The following is a 24,296-nucleotide window of genomic DNA, read 5'->3' as shown; positions in this document are numbered from 1 at the left end:
TTTACCATTGAAAAATTATAACTAATTAAAGTTTATCAAGAATCATAAAAAATTTTACAATTTACCACTGAAAAAAATAAAAACTATAGTGTTACCAAAGAGAATTTCCCAAACATTAATTCTCTTTTTATTACAAACCCTTTCCTATGACTTCATTTTGTTGGTCATAACAAGCACCTCCTATGTAGTGACAGAAATCTAAAATCTTTGATCAGTAGTAACAGTTGGTTGTGCATCACGATTCTTTTCTGCCAGGAAAGGACCCCGTTTAACAGCTTCCTGCAGCTGGTAAAAAAAAAACAATACAAGAGTCCACAAGAATGAGTAACTATTCTAGACATTACCCACTTTCATTAAATAAATAAATAAAAACTTCGTATATATTTTACTATTATTTACAAGAATTACAAACTCCGCCAGTGGGTTTCCCGCTGCCAGTCCCAAGCCTGGATAAAGGAGGAGGGTTACGGTAGGCCAGTGACAGCCAGTATAAAACTTCGTCACATCCCATGACATGAGCCAAACAGATATTTTCGTGGGGGCGTTCCCTACTCAGCGACGCGCTGCACTTCCTAGACCCGGGTGTAGTGATAAGTATGCAAGGGTTGCTAGGTCGTCGCCCAGAAGCGACGCGCCACATTGCCCGAGTGTGGTGTCAAATGAGCAAGGGCGTGCCATTGGGGCGTTCCCTACTGAGCGACGCGCTGCACTTCCCAGACCCGGGTGCAGTGATAAGTATGTAAGGGTTGCTAGGTCGTCGCCCAGAAGCGACGCGCCATATTGCCCAATTGTGGTGTCAAATAATCAAGGACTTGGAGTTGGGATCAGGAGGGAGCGTGGGAGAAAAGAATTTAGTTTGCGGATTGGTTCTTGGAATGTGGGGTCTCTTACGGGAAAATCAGCAGAATTGGTAGAAGTAATGAAAAGACGACGCGTGAACATCATGTGCCTCCAAGAGACAAGATGGACAGGAGAAGGAGCTCGAGGCTTGGTTTTGGGGTATAAGGTATGGTATGTTGGGCAAGAAACGAGCCACAGAACAAGGAATGGTGGAGCTAGGAACGGAGTTGGTGTGGTTCTCGATGAGAGGTTGGCAAAAGAGGTGATCGAGGTCTATCGGAAGAACGATAGGTTGATAAGGCTGAAGTTGCTATGTGGCAAGGAGATTGTGAATGTTATCAGTGCTTATGCTCCCCAAGTGGGTTTAGATGCAGAAGAGAAACGACAATTTTGGGAGGACCTAGACGAGGTGGTGCAGGGTGTCCACCACTCAGAGAAGTTATATATTGGAGGGGATCTAAATGGGCACGTTGGGGCGAGCCGAGATGGCTATGAGAGTGTCCATGGAGGCTTTGGGTATGGGCAGAGGGACGCCGGTGGTGAAGCTATTATGGATTTTGCCCAATCATATGATTTAATTTTGGCTAATACTTGGTTTAAGAAGAGGGATTCACACTTGATAACTTTTCGGAATGGAGCAAATGCAACTCAAATAGACTTCCTGCTCACAAGGAGCATAGATAGACAAAGTTGCATAAACTGTAAGGTTATCCCAGGGGAGAGTGTGGTCACCCAACACCGGCTATTGGTAATGACTATTCGTCTGAAAGAGAAGGCGAAGAAAAAAGTTAGACAAGAAGAACCAAGGATAAGATGGTGGACCCTAAGGGATGCAAAAGCTAAGGTTTTTACAGAAAAGGTAATTGAAGAAGCGGATTGGGATGGAGAGGTGGATCCGGACATGACCTGGTTACGAATGAAGAACTGTTTCCTAAGAGTGGCCAAAGAGGTCTTAGGGGAAGTAAGGGGAAGAACTTCGGTACAGAGAGATACTTCGTGGTGGAATGAAGAGGTGAAAGCAGTAATTAAGCAAAAAAGGGAATGCTATCAAGCCTTAGGAAAATGTAGGAGTGATGAAACCTTTGCAGCGTATAAGGAGGCTAAGAGTAAGGCAAAGGCAGCTGTTCGCCAAGCAAAAGAAAAGGCATATCAGGAGGTTTATGAAAAGCTTGATTCCAAGGAGGGAGAAAGGATCATTTATAAGATGGCAAAGAGAAGACAAGAGGCAAGGAAGGATATTGGCATGGTGAAGTGTGTCAAAGATAAGAACCAAATGGTCCTAGTGCAAGAGGAGGGCATCAAGGACAGGTGGAAGGGGTACTTCGATGAATTATTTAATGGAAGTAATGGAGTTGTGATAGGAGATACCTCTATGAGTGATGAAGAAATCAACATGGAGTATGTGCGAAGGATTAGGAGAGTAGAGGTGGAGATTGCACTGAGGAAGATGAAACCTAAGAAGGCGGTTGGCCCTGATGGGGTACCGATAGAGGTGTGGAGGTGTTTGGGTAAGATTGGTATTGATTGGTTAACAAACCTTTTCAACAAGATATGGACGGCTACAAGGATCCCACAAGATTGGAGGAAGAGCACCTTGGTCCCGGTTTATAAAAACAAAGGAGACGCTCAAGATTGTTCTAACTATCGAGGAATTAAGCTTATGAGCCATACTATGAAGTTGTGGGAAAGGGTGATTGAACAAAGGTTGAGGGCATGCACAAGCATTTCAGATAACCAATTTGGTTTTATGCCTGGGAGATCTACTATGGAGGCAATCCATTTGATAAGACAAATGATGGAGTTTTATAGGGTAAAGAAGAAAGATCTTCATATGGTCTTTATTGATTTAGAGAAGGCATATGACAAGGTGCCAAGAGAGATACTTTGGTGGGCAATGTTGAAGAAAGGTATCCCACGAAGGTATGTAGACCTAGTTAAGGATATGTATCGGGATGTGTCAACAAATGTGAGGACATGCGGAGGGTTGACAAAAGATTTCCCTATTACAATCGGATTGCATCAAGGGTCTGCATTAAGCCCTTTTCTTTTTGCAACGGTTCTAGACAAATTAACTAGACCAATTCAAGATGAGGTTCCATGGTGTATGCTGTTCGCAGATGATATCGTTTTGGTGGATGAGACTAAGGATGGGGTTAATGTCAAGTTGGAGCAATGGAGGCAAAGGTTGGAATCTAGAGGGTTTAAGCTAAGTCGGAGTAAGACTGAATATTTGGTATGTCGTTTTGGCACTCAGAGGGGGACAAGCAATGAAGTGGTGAGTTTGGATGGAAAGGATTTGACCATGAGTGAATGTTTTAAGTACCTAGGGTCGATCATCCAGAAGAATGGTGACATTGATCAAGACGTGACCCACAGGATTAAGTCAGGGTGGCTTAAATGGAGAGCGGCCACGGGAGTGCTATGCGACCGCAGCATTCCCTTAAAGTTGAAGGGAAAATTCTACAGGACTGCCATAAGACCAGTGTTGCTCTATGGTACAGAATGTTGGGCTTCTAAGAAAGAGCATATTAAAAAGATGGAGGTTACGGAAATGCGCATGTTAAGGTGGATGTGTGGAAACACTTTAAGAGATAGAATCAGAAATGAGGTTATTCGCAAGAAAGTAGGTGTGGCGGGCATTGTAGATAAATTAAGGGAAAATCGTCTGCGTTGGTTTGGACATGTAAGACGGAGACCCGAGGGTGCACCGGTGCGAAGAGTGGAAGAGTGGGACCATGGAGGGATTAAACGAGGAAGAGGGAGACCAAAGATGACTTGGTTGGAAGGAGTGAGGAAGGATATGAAGTGCATGGATTTACGTGAGGATGAAGTTTTGGATCGTAAGGGATGGAGGAGAAAGATTTATGTTGATGACTACACGGAATAATCAAATTTGGTTCATGTTAGCCGACCCCACTTTTGGGATTAAGGCTTTGATTGATTGATTGATTGATTTACAAGAATTACAACCTAAAGCTCTGTAAGATTTTCATGCAACTTTATCCTTAACTAAATTGATTATTCTAAGGTAGTCTTATAACTTTTGACTAACACAATTTTTAAAATGGACGGTTGAGATTGTTTTTATTATTTATTTTTAATTCGTAATTTTAATTAAAAATAATTTTTTTTAATTATTTTAAATATATATTTTTATCTTTCAAAAATTATTCTTTAATATTTTCGAATGGAAATAAAAAAAATACATAAAAAATTAGAAAATTAATTTTAATTAAAATTAAAAATAAAAATAAATCAAAAAACAAATAATCTTTGCCGTCCATTTTAATAAATTATGATAGTCAAAAGTCATAATACTACATTAGAATTTTCATAACTAAATAGCACAGCCACCCTAGAACTCTGTTCTAAGAGAACATCCATGTACAAAGTATTAGTTTGGTGTTGGTAGCATTAAGCCTACTTCATAGATTGGCAAATATAAGAGCTACGGAGACAGTAACTGCATTTTTCTAGAGCTGATTTGTCAACCATGAAACATGCAAATGGACAACGGTATTGGTTGACATCCATCATGATTTTAATACAGTATCTGTAAAGGGCCATTTAGCTCAATAGGTAAAAAGGAAAGGAATTAGGAAAGAAGGTAGATGTTAGCCCCGTTAGGTTGTCCTAATAGCCCAATAGTAATAGGAAACAAAAATTTGGAAAAGAAATAGTTTCATCTAATTGCATATTACTCTGTACATGATGATACAATATAATTGAAACTATTTATTGATGAGGGTGGTTATGCAAGTGGGAAGATAAAAGATCCTTGAGACACAGAGGAAAGTTCGATGGGGAAGACATGGACACCTTAAAGTGGAGGGTGGAATCTCAGTACATGCATACAAATTAATAAGGTGTCAAATATAATACCTTCCTAGATATCGCAGCAAGTGCAGAATCACTCTTAGGGTTTGTATTAGCAAGAGCCTTCTGAATTGCGAAGCAGCAGTTATATTTAGCCTCCATGCCTGCAAAAAAAAAAAAAAAGAGAAAAATATGATGTCTAGATGATGACGGTAATAGTAATGATGATAAAGAAGGTGATAGTATTGATGGTGAGCTGAATGACGACAATCCCATGGCTGCTAAGCAACAATGAATCACAAATGCTTTGTGGTTAGTGTAGATGCTTCTTAAGAACATTTCTTGACAACCAATCAGGCAAGGCAAGGCAAGGCAAAGGCACAATGCACTGCTTGAAAACCAACCAGGCAAGGCAAAGGCACAATGCACTGATCACTCCACAATACAAAGAGCTTGGATGCATATAATTTCTGGCTTAATGGAACATAGGGGGCATGTGATTTACTCAATTCTGAAATCAGGTATGGGTTAGTAATCAATATATAACATCCTAAATGAATACCCCAATCCTCCTTAATTCTGTCATGCTCCCACTCAGAATTCAAACTACATACCTCAAACCTGGGGAAGGTCGGTTTAAGCAAAGCCTTACCTATAGAGCCAATATTTACAATTCACATGCACAGGCCACAACTCTCATCACCTCCTCTAACCACCATAAATACACTTACCACTAGCAGCAGCAGCAGCAGGTTCATCACCCCTTGAATCAGATATGACTGCAGTGGAGCATGTATGACTTTTCATATCAACCAAACAACTGGAATCTGGTATGGGCATCCCATAAACTTGATACCCAACCTCAACCCCAGATACCGGGAATTAGCCAAACTGGGCTTTAGAGATTTTCTTATACATACAACTTCCCATCAAATGATCTCAGTAATTAGGGGCTGCTCTAAAGAATATACATTAGCTACTTGGAGGCTAACCACCTTGTTAAGTGAAGTATTCCTTTAAAATCACAGGTTCTACTAATGTGTATTGTTGAGCACCATCATGTCAATGTAGGCACAACCGAGGAAATTGTGAAAAATAATCGTCCAACCATAAAGATAAGGAAAACCATGATAACAGCCTGAATTAAGAGCTAGGATGACAAGGGGGGTATTATATGAGAGCTCTTTCAGGATAACCAGAGATTTGAGACCTAATCAAACTACAATTAGAGCCAGATCGAATAAGACCTGATGCTTATCTTATTGCAGATCTTTTAGGAGCAAAAAAGATGAAAACGTTTAATAAAGAGAGAGAAAAGAAAAAAAAAAAAAAGAAGAAAAGGCTGAATATACTATGAGCTGAACAAACCTATTTTAGTGGTTTCCATGTAAGCATCAGTAACAATACTTATGATCTCTTGCCTTGAGCAGATTTCCATCAAGCACCATTGACGACCCACCAAACTGGATATCAACCTATAACCCTGAAAAGAAGGCAAAACAATCAAATCAAGGGCAAACAAAATCAAAGCAAAATAGGAGCATATTGCCTTGATATGCAGAAGTTGAGCAGATAAACCATGAAATGAAAGTAATTATAGCAATCAGAATGGTCTCCAACCAAAGTGATTCCCTTGTAAACTTGAATTCCCCCTTTCCCATTTTAATACCCAGCCTTCCTTCAGCACTACTTATAAGGTCTTTGTCTTTTTAAATAAAAGTGTGCTAAGAAAAAGAGAATGAACGAACTGATTTCCAATAAAATAGTATATTACGTAGTATTTATTTCCCGTTGTAACTAAGTAAGAAAAAAAGTAACTTCAACTATTGTACATCAGGAAGATGTGGCCTTTTGGTATCGCTTTAAATTTAAAAGTCATTCATTCGTCAGATCAAATAGTACATATTTTCTACGAGTAAAAGTGCAAATGAATCCCCTTTAACAGGCCTGGTTATTCACAATTTTTTTTCCTGGTTCTCAACAAGTGGATTCAGTTCCAGCTTTAATTCTAAAATGCAAACGGTAAACCATCTTCAATGACTAAACAAAACAGGATAAATATAGTAAATCAGAATTTAATGTTAACTAAAATACAAGTGTAGCTGAGGTATTGCATGTGTAGGTTCAGAAGGAATATAATTGTAAAGAACCTAAAAGAAGATTTTTCCACTTACTGCCAAACGCATTTCTGAATCTTGCTGGAGAACTGACAAGAACAGCCCCTGCAAGGAAAAAAAACCCTTCAATTAGACAAGGACACAACTGAATATGAGCATAGAATATTTAGTGCAGAATCGAAAATTTTTCCCATACAACTTTGTTTCAATTACCAGCATGGACGCACCTAGCAGAATATTCTTTTATATAGAAAAGCTCAAGAAATAACTTACTGATGGTGTCAATTTTGAAGTCTTGGACGCGATTTCATAAATCAAGCGACGAAGGATCTCTTCAGCTTCCCCTTTTAGCAATATTCTGTCTTCAGATCTGCTAGCACCAACAATGTCCCCAAAAGCATGAAGTGCAGCCTGTGTTGGACAATATAAAACTATAACCAATAACTCTTACAAAAAGAACCGACATATCACTCAACAATAAGAGTCTCAAAGCTGAGAGCATCCAAGAAGAAATTAATTCAATGATGAACAATGGTCCAGCCATTAAGCAAGTAGTGGAATATTTTTAGTTTATATCTTGACGTATGCTGAGGAGTGATACTTTGACAAGTCAAGCAAGCACCCCCTATATTAATGACAAGAGTCATGAAACTACAGTAAGTAAATAAAGTTTACACATTTTTTACTGGAACTCATTGACCAAAAAATGAACATCTCTTATGCTTTTCCATTTTCCTAAGCCCACTTTCCTAAATCTCTCTAACAAAACTTTACTTGCCGCACAAATGTAGATTTAAGCATAAAACAAGGGAAACAGATTCCACTTCAATTTAATCTCTGATGAACTATCCATAATGAAGAAAAAAAACTTCTAGTAACAACACAAACTTTTTGGAAGTGCTCACCAGCTGCTTACCACCTTTATGCCTGTCAAAAGCAGCTTCACCAAGAAATCTTGCAGCTTCAAGAGATCTTAAGAGTAAAAACTCCGCTCCTGATTTAGCTGAAAACATAAGCCATAAGATAAAGTTAATATCTTAATTTGGTGTAGGGGCCATATCAAACCTTCCAGTTGTGTCATATGAACAGAATATGTGTGTGTATGTGTGTGTGTGAAGGGTTTAGTAATGGGGATCCTTCAAGCTCGGATTGTCACCACAGAATGAACAATAATCAATCATAACATTTTTTTAACAGTTTGCTAATCCAGATAATATATTTCAATGCAATAATTTCAGAGATTAATATTGATTGCAGAGACTATTAGGTTCAACACAGATCCCGCAATTCCACATAATGGATGTGGCTATTTATACCAGTTGGTTTGTCACTGATACGCTCTACAATGGCCTAATCTCAATACGTACAAAAACCCAAGCTCAGCTCAACAATCTTATTTATTTTGATTAACAATTTTCAGAACTGTTCATCAAATACAAATTACAAGTCAGCATGGAAAGGAAAATCTAAATAGGCCAGGCAATGATTACTTGATTAGTCTGTTTCATATAAGCCTACAAGTCAATCACGCGCAACAGAAATATTTATCTGAATGTCTTATCATTCTTTTGAAACCAAAGCACAGTTAATTCCAAATAACTGCTGAATTGTCAAGTATGCGAGCCACAATAAAATTGACAAGCTACTTACATGAGCCGATTAGACCAACTGTTTCAATCGCTGATTCACATTCATTGTCATCTATGGTTTCAGGTGAAGTGAGCCTCCCGATAATATCTGACAAAATTGCAAGAGCACCTGAACAAGCAAAAACAAAATCAGTAAGAAGAAGATGCTTGAAGAAAACCAGCCTGCATCTCTCTCCCACCCTCTTTTACAGTTTTACTTCTGGTAGTTATGAATCACGATGCTGGAATTTGAATCACATGGGTTATGTCCTACCAACATATGCCTGAAAGATTTCTAGACATGTACACAACAATACAACATGTTGCACTTCTCCACATGCATAGAAAGTAGTCACCATTTAAATAAGCATCACAATTCACAACTGAATAAAAACACATGAAGGAACAGGAAGAAGCCTCACTGGTTTCATCAATGAACGTAAATATGTTTTCTCTGGAAAGCATTCGTCCACTGATCACCATTGCTCTTGATCTTAACATTGACTCCAAAGAAGCATTTCTGTAAAGTTACACAAGCAAAAAATATATACGTAGTATAAAATAAAATTAATACAACTTTAAAAATAATTATATAAAAAAGAAAAAGCTCTCTCACTGATTACCTTATAATACTGCCAAGAATTTGAAGAAGACTGGTTTTGGGTAAGAATTCTGATGCATGTTCACTTTCTGCCATCTTCAAACATCAAATTCAAAAAGAACAAATCAATAAAAGAGGGAACCTTTTGCTAAGAACTTAAAATTAGTAACAAATGAGAAGAAAATTAGAAGCTCCAAGCAGTAATTTACAGGGAAGAAAATCTGAAGCTTCAAGTGAAGATATAAAATTCATTACTTGACCTTAACTACCAGCAGCAAGTTAATTACAGCACTATATGACAAATGATACAAAAATATGATAAAGGGAGTGCTTTTGCATCTTTAAGATGCCACAATACCGTCACACATATACAACATGAGGGAAGGACCTCAAGCTACCATGAAGCAATTTATCTACAAAATCAAGGAACGCCGAGTGTTTCTCAGTGACTTGAAATTCTCAAGCTATACAAAATTCTCAAAATCAAGCAAATCTTCCACACCTCAACAAGATAAATCTTTCTTCATTCTTTTTCCCAAGCTACTAGAACATCTTTGACAGTACAAGACTGAACCAACTCACCAAAACAAGGCTATAGATGAGAGCCAAAGAGAAAGGACACAAGGACCAACGAGAAAGGACCCAATGGTTTGCAATGTAAAAACTTCCATCTTAAAGAGCAGATTTAGCTGGGATATTCTCTTTGACTGCCATCCATTGAAAAAATAATGCAGAGTTATTGCCTTCCATGGAAGGGAAGAGTAAAGACCATGGACAGATTTCTTTCAAGGAAGCTACAGTCTACAGAACCTTTAAATAGAAAAGGATACTCTCAAATAGCATTGTATTGGAAAAGTTCATGGGTAGATAAGCAGACTTGAACAGTTGAACCATCTTAAATGCAAAGGATTGATGCTTTCTATGATGTATTTCACATATTAGGGACAGGTGCCAAACACAATAGCAATATGAGAATCTGAAAGGATAAACAGTTTTTATATTTAAGTCAATCGCATAGCCCCTTCCTAAGTATAAATACAATATGTAAAACAAATGCCTCTATTCAATACCAAATCAAAGCTGCACCTCCCACTTAAGGTTTCTACTTAATAATATCTAATAATAACAGCAGAAACAACCTATGAATCTCTGATAAGGGATGGTTTAAAGACAAACACAATTAAATGTCAGAGTTAAATCTAAGAAATCAATTAGTTATGTCGCTACATTAGAAAAATAATGCCATGTTCTAGGTCAGCATGTGCTTAAAATACGAATCCTGTATCAATTGGCTACAATCTAAAATTAAGATAAAACTTTTCTACGCAAAAAATCCTGATCCTGTTGGCATGTAGAGGGAAAAAAAAAAAGGTTCATAACCCTTTTAGGTGTCAAGTGTAAACAGAAGTTACTACATATAAGTTTGAAATTTTTCTCAACCAGTTGTTGTGGCTGCATAAGCACATATGTGACATGCATTCTGTAAATCAAGCATATCATGCATAACAACATATATATATAAAAGAGTGGGGTAAAATCAGATCATATAAGCACCTCAAATAAGAGCTCCAGAGCATTTAGTGTTGCAAGTGTGTCATCAGTTTTCCTCACTTCTGCCTCTATTAAACCAAGTAAATTCAAGCTAGCAATTACTTCTGCGACAGCACGAGAGACTGAGAACAGCTTCACTATTAAAGAAAGAATTCGTACACGCCCCTGTCACATGAATGTTGTATAAATTGACTGAAACAATTCAAAATATTACAGCTCTCTGATTAAGTAGCATAAAAAATAAATAATTAAATGGGCATGGAAATGGGAACAGATAAGTGTCAATTCTCAAATATTAGGATGCATGGATACATCGATTAAAATTTATAAAAATTTATATACATTTTCCCTTAGAGAATTTACAGATAAAATTTATCAACAAATAAATATATACAATTTGAGATTTATCCTAGGCTAATGTCTTAGTTTTGGACTAAATCAGGAAAAGGAAGGAATAAATTTGCAAATGAGTGCAAATTCTGCAAAGCTGAAAGATTATGTTGGCATATAATACCAACATATAAAGGTTTGTTTCAAATGTAGGCATAAAGTTTATACTAGTGATATCTGGAATAATAAGTCTGTAATTAACTTCAAGCAAATTTACTCTTCATTAGCACATTAAGAAAAAGTTGCTTGAACTTAATGTATTTTTAAAATCTAATAATTACTGAACACCACGAACTAGTAGATAGAACAGCTTACTCGCTGGGATCCAGCTTGCTTTTTTCATAATATTGACTCTTTACTAAACTCCTTCTATACACTCCAAAAATATTCAAAACACAGCTACTACTTTCAGTCACTGCTTCTGATGTTATTCAATTTAAAGGTTCTTTACACCTGTCCTTCACTTAAACAACGCAAAATTTATAGAGTTCATTCTCCACTTCAATACACATATCCAAGTTCATTTCAGTGAGATATTTCAATGAAAACTGACACAAGAGCATTAGCTTATGTCATAATATAGTTTCAGTTATTTTTTGTAAGCTTATATAGCATATTAGCATTAGGCCATTAGCTTAATTTGACAAGTTGGCAAGATCGTGGATGTTAACACACTCACTCGTAAACAAGTCCCCATGGATAGATACATGATTATGTAGTATATCAGACTCATGGTGCAACAATAGATATGAAAAAACAATTCATTTTGGGAAAAAACATTCCAAAAATGAAAGGCAAAATTGGCCGCAACAACACCAAATATAGCCAAGGTGCCACCAGTAACACAATCTAATAAGGATGCACCCAACAGCACAATCTACATAAATGAGACTGGAGAATCAAGTTTCCACCAGAGTACGGGAATATTAAATACTTGATGCCTTCCAAATCCCACCATTAACGATTTTAAGGTTGAATTGAACTTAAATATACACCATTAGCTAATAAATTAAAACCTATTGATGAAGAACATTACAGAAACTTTTACTGAAATTGTAACTAAAAAAATTGGTAAAAATCGTTTAAAATGGAGAATAGGTCAAGTGAATGAGTTGATAAATATAAAGTTTTGAAGGAAATTGATCTTTTCATGCGCAAAATGTTTACTTGACAGAGTTCGTTAATGGTAAAGATTTGGTTGGGTCGTTGACTTTTTGTCATACCTTTGCCGGCTGCTCAAAATTCTTTGAGAACAGATAGACAATATATTGATTCTTGTCACATATGTGTTTCAATCTTCAAATATTAAAAGGGTTCATGGGTTGCTTTATTTTGTTAGCTGAAAGTGGTGTTTGTGGTTGTCTTCCATGGAGTCTGAATAGAAGATGAACATTTTTCTTTTTCTTTTTTTTTTTGGGAAGAAATGAACTGAAAGAGACAGAATGATAACCTTTTATTTTAGAAATTCCAAATCTTATGCAGGGAAATGTTTATGAGTTGCAAATTACATTAAGGCCCTGTTCACTTCACCTTATTTTTGCTGAATTGAAATTATTTTTATAGACCTTTTATTTCAGAAGTGGTGTTTGTGGTTGTCTTCCATGGAGTCTGAATAGAAGATGAACTTTTTTCTTTTTCTTTTTTTTTTTGGGAAGAAATGAACTGAAAGAGACAGAATGATAACCTTTTATTTTAGAAATTCCAAATCTTATGCAGGGAAATGTTTATGAGTTGCAAATTACATTAAGGCCCCGTTCACTTCACCTTATTTTGCTGAATTGAAATTATTTTTATAGACCTGAAATTATTTTTGCTGAACTTAAATTATTTTTACTAAACTGAAATTAATTTTACTGAACCGTAATTATTTTTGTTGAGATGAAATATTTTTACTAATTTTTAGCTATATTTCTTCTTTAAAATTACTGAATTTTACTGAACTAAAATTATTTTTACTGAACTGAAATTATTTTTATTGAATTGAAATTATTTTTATTGAATATTATTTTTTTAAGGTGAAGTGAACAGGCCCTAAGTTTGGTTGATTATCATAATCAACAAGATTGAGAAAAAACATGTGAAATAGCAATTTTTTTGCTTGACGATGAAGAATAGGGCTAATGAACAACGGTGGAAAGCGGGGAGTTAGAAATGACGAACGGAAGGAGAGAAAAGCAAGGAGAAAGATTGGAGGTCCAGAGGAGTTGGGACAATGGAAAAGTTTTTTTAAAAAAAAAAGTATTAAAGATTCACTAAATTCCAACGAACCATTTTTCTTCATCATCATGTATTTCACTCCTTTCACCCTTGTCCACAGGTTGCGGCTGCTGGTGCACCCGCATTAGGTTTTGCTGTTGCACTCAGCCATAATTAGTGTCTTCGCAGCAAATTTTGCGACTGTAAAATACAAAGACTCTTACATTATTTGTTGTACATCAGAGTACATCAGAATATCTTCTGAAATGAATCGTGGAAGAAATCCACTATGAAGACGTTTTAGAAGTTACAAAAACAAATTTAGACTCATATTGGTCATGGGTTGAGATATAAAATAGAACCCTGTGAGACATATTTCCTTCTTGTTCTTGAATCTTAAAGGTTCATTTCTCATATTAAACTTATGATCCATATGAGCTCAAAACTTCACAGATAGGAATATATCAATGCCTCTTTCAGCAAAGAAATGCAGGGAGACTCTTTTATGTAATTTGGGTTAGATAAGATTTATATTTAAATCAGTAGGACAAATGGTGTATTTGGAATTGGATATAATAGTTCTCATCAAGTTAGTGGTAATAATAATAATTAGCAAGGTCATCTTTTTTCAAGTGATAGAATCAAGATTTTGTTTGAAGCCTTAAATTTAATGCGGAATTTTCACGAGATAGAGCATAGAATCCTCAAGAGTTGAACCATCTAACTCTGATTTTTGGCTACTTCTATTTATTTATTCGTTTCTCATATATAAATTTATATTTAGCATATAACAATCAAACCCCAAATTACCAGTGAGGTCGTCTTGATAAGTGTACCTTAATGATTTTAAATGAAATTTTCAAGATATTGGAGTAGAACTCCTTGATAGGAACCACCCAGCTTTCTCATATATACACTCTAAGTAAGCTTTTAGAATATACGTAATACGATAATATAGCACCATATTTTAGCATGTTCCTAAGAAGTATGAGATTCCCAATATTTCTACCCATGGTGTCCTCAATATGCATAGTTTAGCTATGCATGATTGCATGCTCTTTGATTTATGTCTAGGCCATAAATTGAATTCTTTATTTAATTTTTTTCGATCATCAATAGAGCCATTCTTGGTGCCATTGTCTATACTATGAGAAGGTTAGATCCTGCCAATTATAAGGAAGCTAATTACTCAATCTGGCAAGTAAGATGTAAGACAGACTGAGACACCCACAAAGTTGCCTTCTGATAAAACTCCCTACACCCCACAACAAAACTTCTCATTTCTCTTTAAATAATTTTACCACAAATACTTCCCATTTCTCTTGACTTGGGTGTACATAATATAATGATACGTTACTTTTCCTCTATTTCTTTACATTCATTTCCTCTCTACTTCTGTAAAGCATTACAGCCCCCCCCCCCCCCTTTCTCTCACAGTCTCACCACAACTGGATTAAATAGAAAATTCCCACTTTTTTTTTGGTTCACTTATATTTAACAAAACCCCACCACAAACACTCCCCTAAAACTATGTGCCCAAGAGAATCGAAAGTCTCTTGTTGGATAAGTAATTTATGCGATACAATGTATATATATATATATATATATATATGAGCTGATCAAAACAAGTCCGGCCCGCTGGCCCGACCCGGCCTGGTTTTGGGCAGCATTTTCCGGCCCGAAATCGGGTTGGGCCTGGCCCGACCCGAATTTTTTATTTTTTGGGCGGCCTTGGGAATGCATTTTTAAGCTATTTTAGTTCATTTTTGGCCCGGCCTGAAAATGGCCCGAAAAGCCCGCACGGCCCGTCCATTTTGGGCGGGTTTGGGCATGAAATTTTTTGCCCGAAGCTAGGCCTGACCCGGCCCGATAAATGGGCTATTTTTTATGCCTCGGCCCGACCCGAACCCGGCCCGGCCTGCCCATTGATCAGGTCTAATATATATATATATGCTAACAATAAACAAAGAGTACAAGATAAAAGGATATGAATTTACTTATGGGGAGTGAAAGGAGAAGAAAAATACACTCCATCGAACATTTTTCCGCACAAGGTAGAAAGCATTTGGTTTTACTAAAGGAAAACATTATAATATACACTCTGTCGAATGAACAAAGAGAAAAAAAGTAAAATAATAGCTTCATTACCAGCGAAGAACATTTGGTAGCCAGATGCTTAAGGTCTGTAGCTTCACTGCTCTCAGCTGGAAATATAGTGGCCTGTATGGTACTTCTTGGTTAATACAACAGACCATATGATAAATGATAAAACACAATACAATACCCATACATTATAGATATTATAAGCTAAAATGAACTTATAGTCAATTTCTTACAATTCCTTCTGAAGAAGAAGCAATACTCTTGATAGCATCCATCGAAGCAGCTGCCACACGTTCATCACTGAAGATCACAAAAAAGAAAGTATGTTGAATGAAACAGTGCAATGTCTTTACATCTGTAAGAGTTTAGTTTCTAAAAAAAGGTAGGGTTTGAGAGAGCTTTCTCACTTCAGATTATCATAACATAGAGGTCTTACAGAGGACTAATCCTTAATTTTTCTTATAAAATATTACCTCTGTTTTGGAATAATAACACTATTTCCTTTTAGCTAGGGATGGAAATTAAGTTCGGGTCAACCCTAGTCCAATTGAAGAAAAAAAAAAAACCGAGCCGAATCCGAGAAATAATGATCCGACTAACTTTTAATGTACTATTATTCATCTTATGGATTTATACGTCTTTGACATAGATTGATTATACATTTGGATGCTATTGAATTGGGTCAAAATAAAATTGAAAGTCGGAGTCGGATAGTGGGATTTTTAGTCAGATCGGAGTAAGATTTGCATAATCCGAGCCGAATCCAACGACCTGTTGTCATTCCTACTTTTGGCAGAAGGGAGGGAAATTAAAAAGCATGTGAAATGGTGCAACTATTATAATTTTAGTAATCATATGGGTGATAGTGTACTCTAATGTTTTGGGGCGGAATAAATAAGGTAATTCAGACATGTTAACCAAATAAAGGTTAACCAAATAAAGAGATGGTGCAATTACTATGATATGTACTTGTATATGTTTTAAGGATAGGGTTCAACTATTAAAATAGTCTTGTTTTAGGGAAATGATGCATCTATTATAATAGTTTTGTTTTAGGGAAATGATGAAACTATTCCGAAACAGAGGAAGTACGAGTTAGGAATAAAAATTCATTGATGCTTACCATCTAAAAACAAACGAAAAGCAAAAGAAGTACTCCTCCTAAATTGCCCATCATTATGGGAGATAGTTTTGAATAAAGAACAAAAAAAAAAAAAAAGCAAGCTGTAATAAAGAGCCTCTACTACAGCATTATAGTAGGCTTAGCAGCATCCATTAACAACAACTATATTGTGAAGCATAGGCCTCGAAATGACAGGTTAGCTACACCAAGCATATCATTCAGCAAACAACAAAAAGAACAATCTCAACACAATCATGCTTCTCACCAGATCATTAAGTTAACAATTTTAATTTACGGTCACTATGTTTTATTAATTTTATATATTTGTTTTTATAAAAACTATACGGCAAGATTCAAATTTAACAAACACATAACAATTGAATTAAATAAAATAAATTGAATCAAATAGAACTTCTAATTTGCAAAGCTACTATCAATGCAAATAGAGCATTCTCCATCCCCTATTTCATATCACTTAGTTTTACGGACTTCTTCGGTAAATCAATTTGTTATAGCAGTTGTTTCATATTATTGTATTCTAAGGATTAACTTCTTTTTCGATCTCACATAAATCTTTACCAAAGAAACAATTTGCTTTATACAAAATTAAAATAACAAAAAAAATAATAAATTAAAGGAAAATGGTCATAAATAGCAAAAAAATTCGAAGAAAAAAGAGGGAGAGGAAAGGGCTCTAAAACCCTGATTTAAGTGTTAATTAAAAGAGATTTATCATACAAAAAATTTGTGTGTGCTACATCATTGTGTGACAAAAATATTGACAATAATATTAGGGTGAGATATATGAAACAACCTTGTAAACCTTAAGGCACCCAAAATGGAACAATTTTGTAATCCTCGTGCACCCAAAGTGGAATTGTCAAAACCTCCATTTATGGTTTTTATTCCTTTTTTGTTCCACTCACCCTTTGTTTATAATTGTATGTTTGTTTTTATTTTTATTCTACTTCTTTACTTATATTCCATTTTTGGCACATTATTTTACCAATATACCACTCTTCCACAATATTTACACATTTCCACACTATATCTCTTACTTTATCTTATGCCCACCTATCTTTTTTAACTCTCTACTTCACTTTATCTTAAACCCACACACATTTCTACATACCCTCTCTTACTTTTTCTTATACCCACCCATCTTTTTCAAAGCTTTCTGAAACAACACATCCACAGTAAGTGGTCAAAGAAAAAAGAAAAAAGAAAAAAGAAAAAAAAAAAAACTTTTGTTTGTTTCATATTAAAATTTCAACTCAAAGAGAGAATAAACTTAATCTTGAAATTTTTGTAATTAAAAAATAGGAAAATTTGTCAAAAACAACCTTTTAAAGTGTCCACTTTATTTAAAACAACCTTTTAAATTTTTTTTTGCAATTTAAGACCACAATATAAATTTTTTTTATCAAAGACAACCAAATGTTACTTTCCGGCGTTGACTCAATTTTTGCCGATGTTGACCACGAGTGTGCGAGTCACGTGACCTCCTACATTACTTAATACACCCCTTTTTCCTCCAATTAACTCCTATTTAAAACCTCTGCTTCTCTTTTATCCCTCTTTTAGTACGAGTGAATTGGAGGGAAAATTGGTGTATTAAGCAATATACGAGTTCATGTGCGTTGCACACTAGTGGTCAACATCGGGAAAAATAGAGTCAAACGCCGGAAAGTAGCATTTGGTTGTCTTTGATAAAAAAAATTTATAATGTGGTCTGAAATTGCAAAAAAAAATTTTAAAGGTTGTTTTAAATAAAATGGACACTTTAAAAGGTTGTTTCTGACAAATTTTCCTAAAAAATATAAGCAAAAACATATTAATGTGCGATCTTGTTTAGTTTGTCTCACTGTGTAGTTTCAAAATAGAAACTGTTTGTAATTTTAATAATACAGAATTGGAATATACTGACAGTCAAATGTGTACACTAAAAAAAAGGTCAAACAAAAAGGATTTTCTTATGTTACTTGAATAATTAAATAGTACTGAAAATTAAAAAAGAGTATGCACTAGTGGTACCAGTAGCTACAAATATCATATGGTACTTGGGAGACATAACTATTAGAGATAAAAAAAAATAAAAATAGTATTAGAATTGATTGGATGACACATTTAATTTAGACACACATTTTTAGAAAAGTGAGATAAACATGTGAAAGACAATTATACCCCTACTTAACCTCCTCTTTCCTTCCTCCATCTACTGACCAGCCTTGTGAGCCACCATCAGCCCGTCCCACCTATATCAATGAATTCTACTCCTCCACCACCACCTTGATGTACTTTTTCGGCACCACCCTTACATTCGTCACCATCTTCATCACATAAAGCCCACAAAATCAAATAAGATCCAATAGCATTTACAACCTCAAGTCCCAACCATTAATTCGTCACTGCTACTACCTTAAGATCTCAAATCGAAAAAGTAGACTACGACAAAGGATGAAAAAATTGATGTTGCAATCAATGTTTCAGTAATTATTTTTTTTTAACAAAAAAAATAATAAAAATAAATAAATAAATAAACAACCCTATATCTACACTTTGTCATGCGGGGATGAAATTACTAGTCCTACCGACTAGTGGTGATGGTGGTGTTGACAAGGGTTCTATAGTGTTGAGGCAAAAGAGGAGGTTATATCCAGCGGTGATGGTCATGGTATGATGCGGTGGAAGGAGGTGAGAGAAAGAGGCGATCGAGTAGTGGTGGTGGTGGTGAGGAATGAGGTGCGATGTGGGTGATCTGTTTATGGGTCAGGTGTGAGAGAGGAGAGAGATTAGTCTAATATGAGGGAGGAGAGAGACTAAGAATAAGGGTAAAATCGACCATTCACAATAGAAAATATGCCTAAAATAGAAACATGTCAACTAAAAAAAAAAAAATCCGTAAACAGAATGTGTCAACTAAAAAAAAACAAAGGTAGTATGAATATAATAATATTCCATATTAATATATAGGAACTTGATGTAAAGTTGTAAGACCTAATTTAAACTTACTGGACTGAATTAAACTAAATGGAATTTAAATGACTTGATAAGAACTTCTCAAAACTTATTAGACCCAAAACCTTTTTTTAAGGTAAGGAAAATGCACCCTTAATAATACTTTATATTTTTAGGAGAATATATAACCGTATTATTGTAAACAATAACGCAAAGCTAGTCTTCCATGTCTAGGGATTTAAGTTATAGCCACTAGTGCAATGATACCAAGGTAACCAAAAAAAGGCATAGCCACATAGCTCAACAAAAGTTAAGTGACAACAAATAATACCAAATAATTCCCTTAATGTCCTTAAATTCCCTGCTTAAAGCTGGAGATGATTTCCGATTCATAGGCATGAGGGAGTCATATCAGAAAAATAGCTACTTGGTTACCCACTATCAACTATATGAAGATGCACAAAATATTTTCAAAACAAGGATTAGCAATCTCCAGTTTACTTAAACTACTACTAAGCTCAGCGTAAATGAAGAAGGTACCATAATAACATTAAAGAAACACTAATCTCTATGACAAAACACGATAAGATAAGATGGGAACAACTATGCCAAGTGGACTAGCAATTCAGAAAATTACACTTTCCCAGTGAGCATAGGTTTCTAGGTTGCCCCTTTTAACTCCAAGATTAAACTGTTTTCTTTCAAATTAAACGAGTTAGAATTACTCAGTCACACCTCACAAGTCTATGGATTCCTAACTTTGGAAATAACCAAGCCTTTTCTGCGCATGCTAACTTTGCACATATAGCTAGAGCTATCATCCATACCATTTTGGCTACATCTCATCTAATCTATAAGTATATTTTCCACGCATCTCAGCATAAATGAGTAAATTTCCAACACAGAAATACAGGTGGCAATAACAATTGCTATAACCATATATAGATAGCTTACCCATTAACAAGGCAAAGAAGTAGCAGGGGATATATATTGTATGTAATTATCAACTGAGATGGGTGGACAGATTTGTCATTTAAATCCTCAAAAAGAAAAGAGACCTGCATGAAAATCGAGGAGCAACATTCATTGATAGAAAAAGTATACTTGAAATAAAAACAATCCTAAGAAAATTTAGACACCACCACAGAGATAAAGATTATAATAAAAGATTATAAATTAGTGTCCAAGTTATTCCAATTTTTTCAAAATTTCATCCTGCAAACACAGCTAGTTCCAAATTTTTGTTTTCCACATATACTAACAGACAGCAGCCAAACAGCAAAAAAAAAAAAAGAGTCTGCTTTAGAATTGAAGAAGGGGGGGGGGGGGGGGGGGGGGGGGAGGGGAAGTGGAGGTTTACATACTATTTTGCAAGTCAAACATCTAACTGCTTCAGAATCTGCTTGTAGACCGACTTGCAAGAAAGACTGCAGTAAAAGGAGTCATATTAAGTGTAAATAAGGATGCCTAAAGAGATATTAAGTACAAAAATTACCAAGCAATGAATCAAGGATAACAAAAACAGCTTGAGCTTATTACATGTCAAGTTCTAAGATCAATGTTGAAGAACAGACTCATGGATAATTCACACTAATTTTGTAGTTCCAAACAAGTACTAACTCTGTCCCTAATTGTTTGCTCCACTAGTCCACTTTCCTTTTTAAGGTGTCCCCAAAAGATTGCCCCATACTACTTTTGGCATGTTTTCCCACTTGCACTCTGTCTATCTCTCTCCTCATTGATATTTGTGTCAGCCTATGTGCATCATTTTTTGCCCAAAGCCTTAATAAAGTGAATTTATGGTTTGGGGCAAACAATTGGGGATAGAGGGAGTAACAGGTAACAAAATTAAGGGAGAACTTTGTTTCTAGAAAAGCCATGAGTTTTTCTTTGAATGCCTAGTTCACATAGTAATTTTCCAAGGAGGATTTGTATCTATACCGGTATCACCTCAATTTACCATAATTTCATCAAAGATATAAGCGGATTTTTGTAAAGACGGGTAGGGAGCCCCCCTCCCCCCTTTAAGCCTTCAGCCCAACTGGATAGTCCTAGTGATGTTAACAGGCCTGAGTTTAAAAAAAAATGGGCTGGTCCCACCAAGGTTTGGTAAGAAGAAAGCTCCCCGAAAAAAAACAAATTCCAAAAAAAATTGCACTAATACTTGCCAGCTGCCACAACAGATAAACTTGAATTACTCAAGCCTATGCTTAGTTAAAAGAACTTAATCTCTCCCTAGGAGGAATATCCAAGTGAATTAAAAACAATTAGAATGAAACCAAAGTCTGAAAAATGGAAGAAGATGCACAATGCCACTTTTCCAAGGCTTCGATTTATTTTTTGAAGTGCCAAGTACCCAAATTCCTGTTGCATCTTTCTCTGCATTACCTAAATATCTTGTTTGTCCATTTTTGTTTTATACAAGGAGTGGCTATTCCTGCTAGCGAGGCCTGAAGCCTGAGCTGATCCTCTCAACGGCTGGCAACAAGAATCAAGTCTAAATTTCTATATTTAACATGTAATTGTAAAAAATTCCCTACAAAGTTGGGAAGTCCTGTTGCATGCACATGATGATTTTTTATGCACACGTACCATATATTGCGGGATGAGAGATGAACCATATTTTGTTCTAAATATTCTTTCTAGACAATTAACCAAGGCATTTTCCAATCCAGGCACCTCCGCTTTAGTCTGCAAGGCACTGCATTGAGACGGAAATAATATTAATGAGCCTACATGGAAAAGCTATTGCCCCTATCAGAAGAATAGATAAATAAGACAATTATATAGAAACATAAAATAGACTCCGGTTCATCTAACGGATCAAGTGTCTTTCATCACCACCATTTTGACAAGTAAAAGATGAACGGTTATAAACAATTCAATTTGGACAACTTAGGTCAGATTTGCTAAAACTACTTATACAGGGAAAGTCCCCACAATATTCAACATATACAGAAACACACACATACATACATACACACTCATATACCCTACAGCATATCCTAATCTTAATCACAAGTTCCACCCTTTATTCCAAATCACCTACATGCTATCGATGGTTGTAAGAATTTATGTATAACTAATTCAATTTTATTTCCTATACCCCCTCAGTCCCTCACCTTAAGCTCCAAATTCATACCAAATATTGTAGTGATTAGTGAATAGATTCGTCAAAGAAACTTTCAACAATCAGCTTAACACGCTATTCTTCTCACAAATCCAAAAGAAAAAAAAAAAAGGAAAACTTCAAAAATCCGATACAACGAAATTCAAGCTGTTACCGGCCAACATCAAATAAGAGTTATCCCTCCATAACTCCATACAAAGTTAAGCTTAAATGATCTTTTGATACGAGCATCAATATTTACACCATCATTCTCTTAATTTATTAGCATTTAGCAAAACCAAAAAATGACAACTTACATAAAAAAAGTAAAGTACATTTTCAAAACAAACCTAACAATGGTATATTTCATTACATTGTAAAACCTAAACAAATTTATTATTCCAAATTATAACCTGTAATGGCTGTAGAACTTAAACTAAAAAAATCCAAAGAGCCAATACATAATTTTACCCTCTTCTGATTTTTAATTTTTAAGGCATAATTGCTTGATTACCAAGAAATTTCATTAAATTTATCTTAAATAAGCAAATTTCATATCACTAATTATAAATTATAAACCAAACAAATGTATATTAACCAAAAAATTAAGAATTTAAATAAAAAAAATTCACCCAAAAATCGATAAATTAAGAAAAGGAACAAGGAATTTAGTTATTAATTCTTACTTAATGATGAATGGAAGAGGAAAACGATCAAGAAATTCTTTCACAGAAGCTTCATTAAGTATACCTGCATTCAAATTTCGAAATTTGTAATTAGACGCAAATAATAAACAAAATAATTTAGAAGCAAAATTATAGAAAGCAGAATTACCAGGATAAAAGGCGAAATCAGTAGCTGCTTCAAGAAGTTGGTTTGTTTCTGCTGCTGAAAGTTCCTTCATTGTTGCACAAGCTAGAGGAGAGCAAAAACTGGGGTTCGAAACAAAGTGTTAGAAAAAATACGTTGGATTGCGGTGGAAGAAAACGTTAAGGTTGGGGTGACACTTAGTTAGGAGTGACTTGACACGTGTTATATAGGTAGATGGCTTTGGCATTCTTTATATGGTTTGAGAGTTAGGGCCCGTTCTCATACGTTCAAATTCAGTTCAGTTCAGTTTAGTTCAGCTCACTTCAGTTTAGCTCAGTTCAGTTCAGCCCCTAATGTCCTTCTCTTATAAAATATTCAGTTCAGTTCAGCTCAGCTCAGCTCAGCTCAGTTCAGTTCAATTCAGCTGAGTTCAGTCAATGAGAACATGCCCTTAATCGGTTCGGTTTAAGTTAAAGTTAACTAGCCTTCTGGCCTATGTAATGCACATGTGTGTTAATAGAAAATTGCATTGAAAAATGAATAAGGAAATATCAATCAATAATCATCAATAATCAATCAATAATATATACTAAAAAACACACCAGCAATGACATGTGTCATCTCCTTGTGTGTCCTTAATTATTATTATTTTTTTATATAAAAAAAATCTATTAATTAAGGGGAAAAATACACTTTAATAATCTCAACTATTGGCGATTTACCTTGAATAATCCCAACAAAAGATTATTTTCTAACAGTACCAACTCTGCCTCTTATTTTCTTCCAGCGGTCCCAATGACCGATAACCTATTGAAAAGGTAATTTTTTTTTAATTTTTTCTATAAATGCCACGTGTCAACACGTGATTATTTTAGAATTTAAAAAATTAGAAAATTAAATCAGAAAATTTAAAAATCTGAAAATAAAAAATAAAATTAGAAAATTGAAAAAAAAAATTAATAAAAAAATTAGAAAATGGAAAAAAAAAATATAGAAAATTGGGAAAAAAAATTTTAAAAAACAAAAAAAAATCAGAAAATAAAAATGCAATTAG

General features: G+C 35.2%; 1 protein-coding gene across 1 annotated transcript; it reads right to left on the bottom strand.

The window, feature by feature from the left end:
• Nucleotides 1-23,428, bottom strand: LOC145627173 (uncharacterized). Its single transcript, XM_081679569.1, has 17 exons — nt 23,267-23,428; nt 23,119-23,182; nt 21,916-22,024; nt 20,688-20,750; nt 20,278-20,381; nt 15,476-15,542; nt 15,288-15,359; nt 10,557-10,718; nt 9,025-9,098; nt 8,824-8,921; nt 8,424-8,531; nt 7,679-7,776; nt 7,047-7,184; nt 6,831-6,878; nt 6,025-6,139; nt 4,723-4,820; nt 1-285 (listed from the first exon to the last, which is right to left on the bottom strand). Exons 1-17 carry the CDS (start codon nt 23,334-23,336, stop codon nt 199-201), a joined length of 1,575 nt encoding a protein of 524 aa, XP_081535695.1. The 5' UTR covers nt 23,337-23,428; the 3' UTR covers nt 1-198.
• Nucleotides 23,429-24,296: the final 868 nt, after the last annotated feature.

The sequence above is a fragment of the Chenopodium album genome, chromosome 4, assembly GCF_948465745.1.
Source record: "Chenopodium album chromosome 4, dcCheAlbu1.1, whole genome shotgun sequence".
NCBI classification, from domain to species: Eukaryota; Viridiplantae; Streptophyta; class Magnoliopsida; order Caryophyllales; family Amaranthaceae; genus Chenopodium; species Chenopodium album.
Note: the sequence above shows the minus strand (reverse complement) of the source record. Positions and strands in the feature narration are given on the sequence as shown.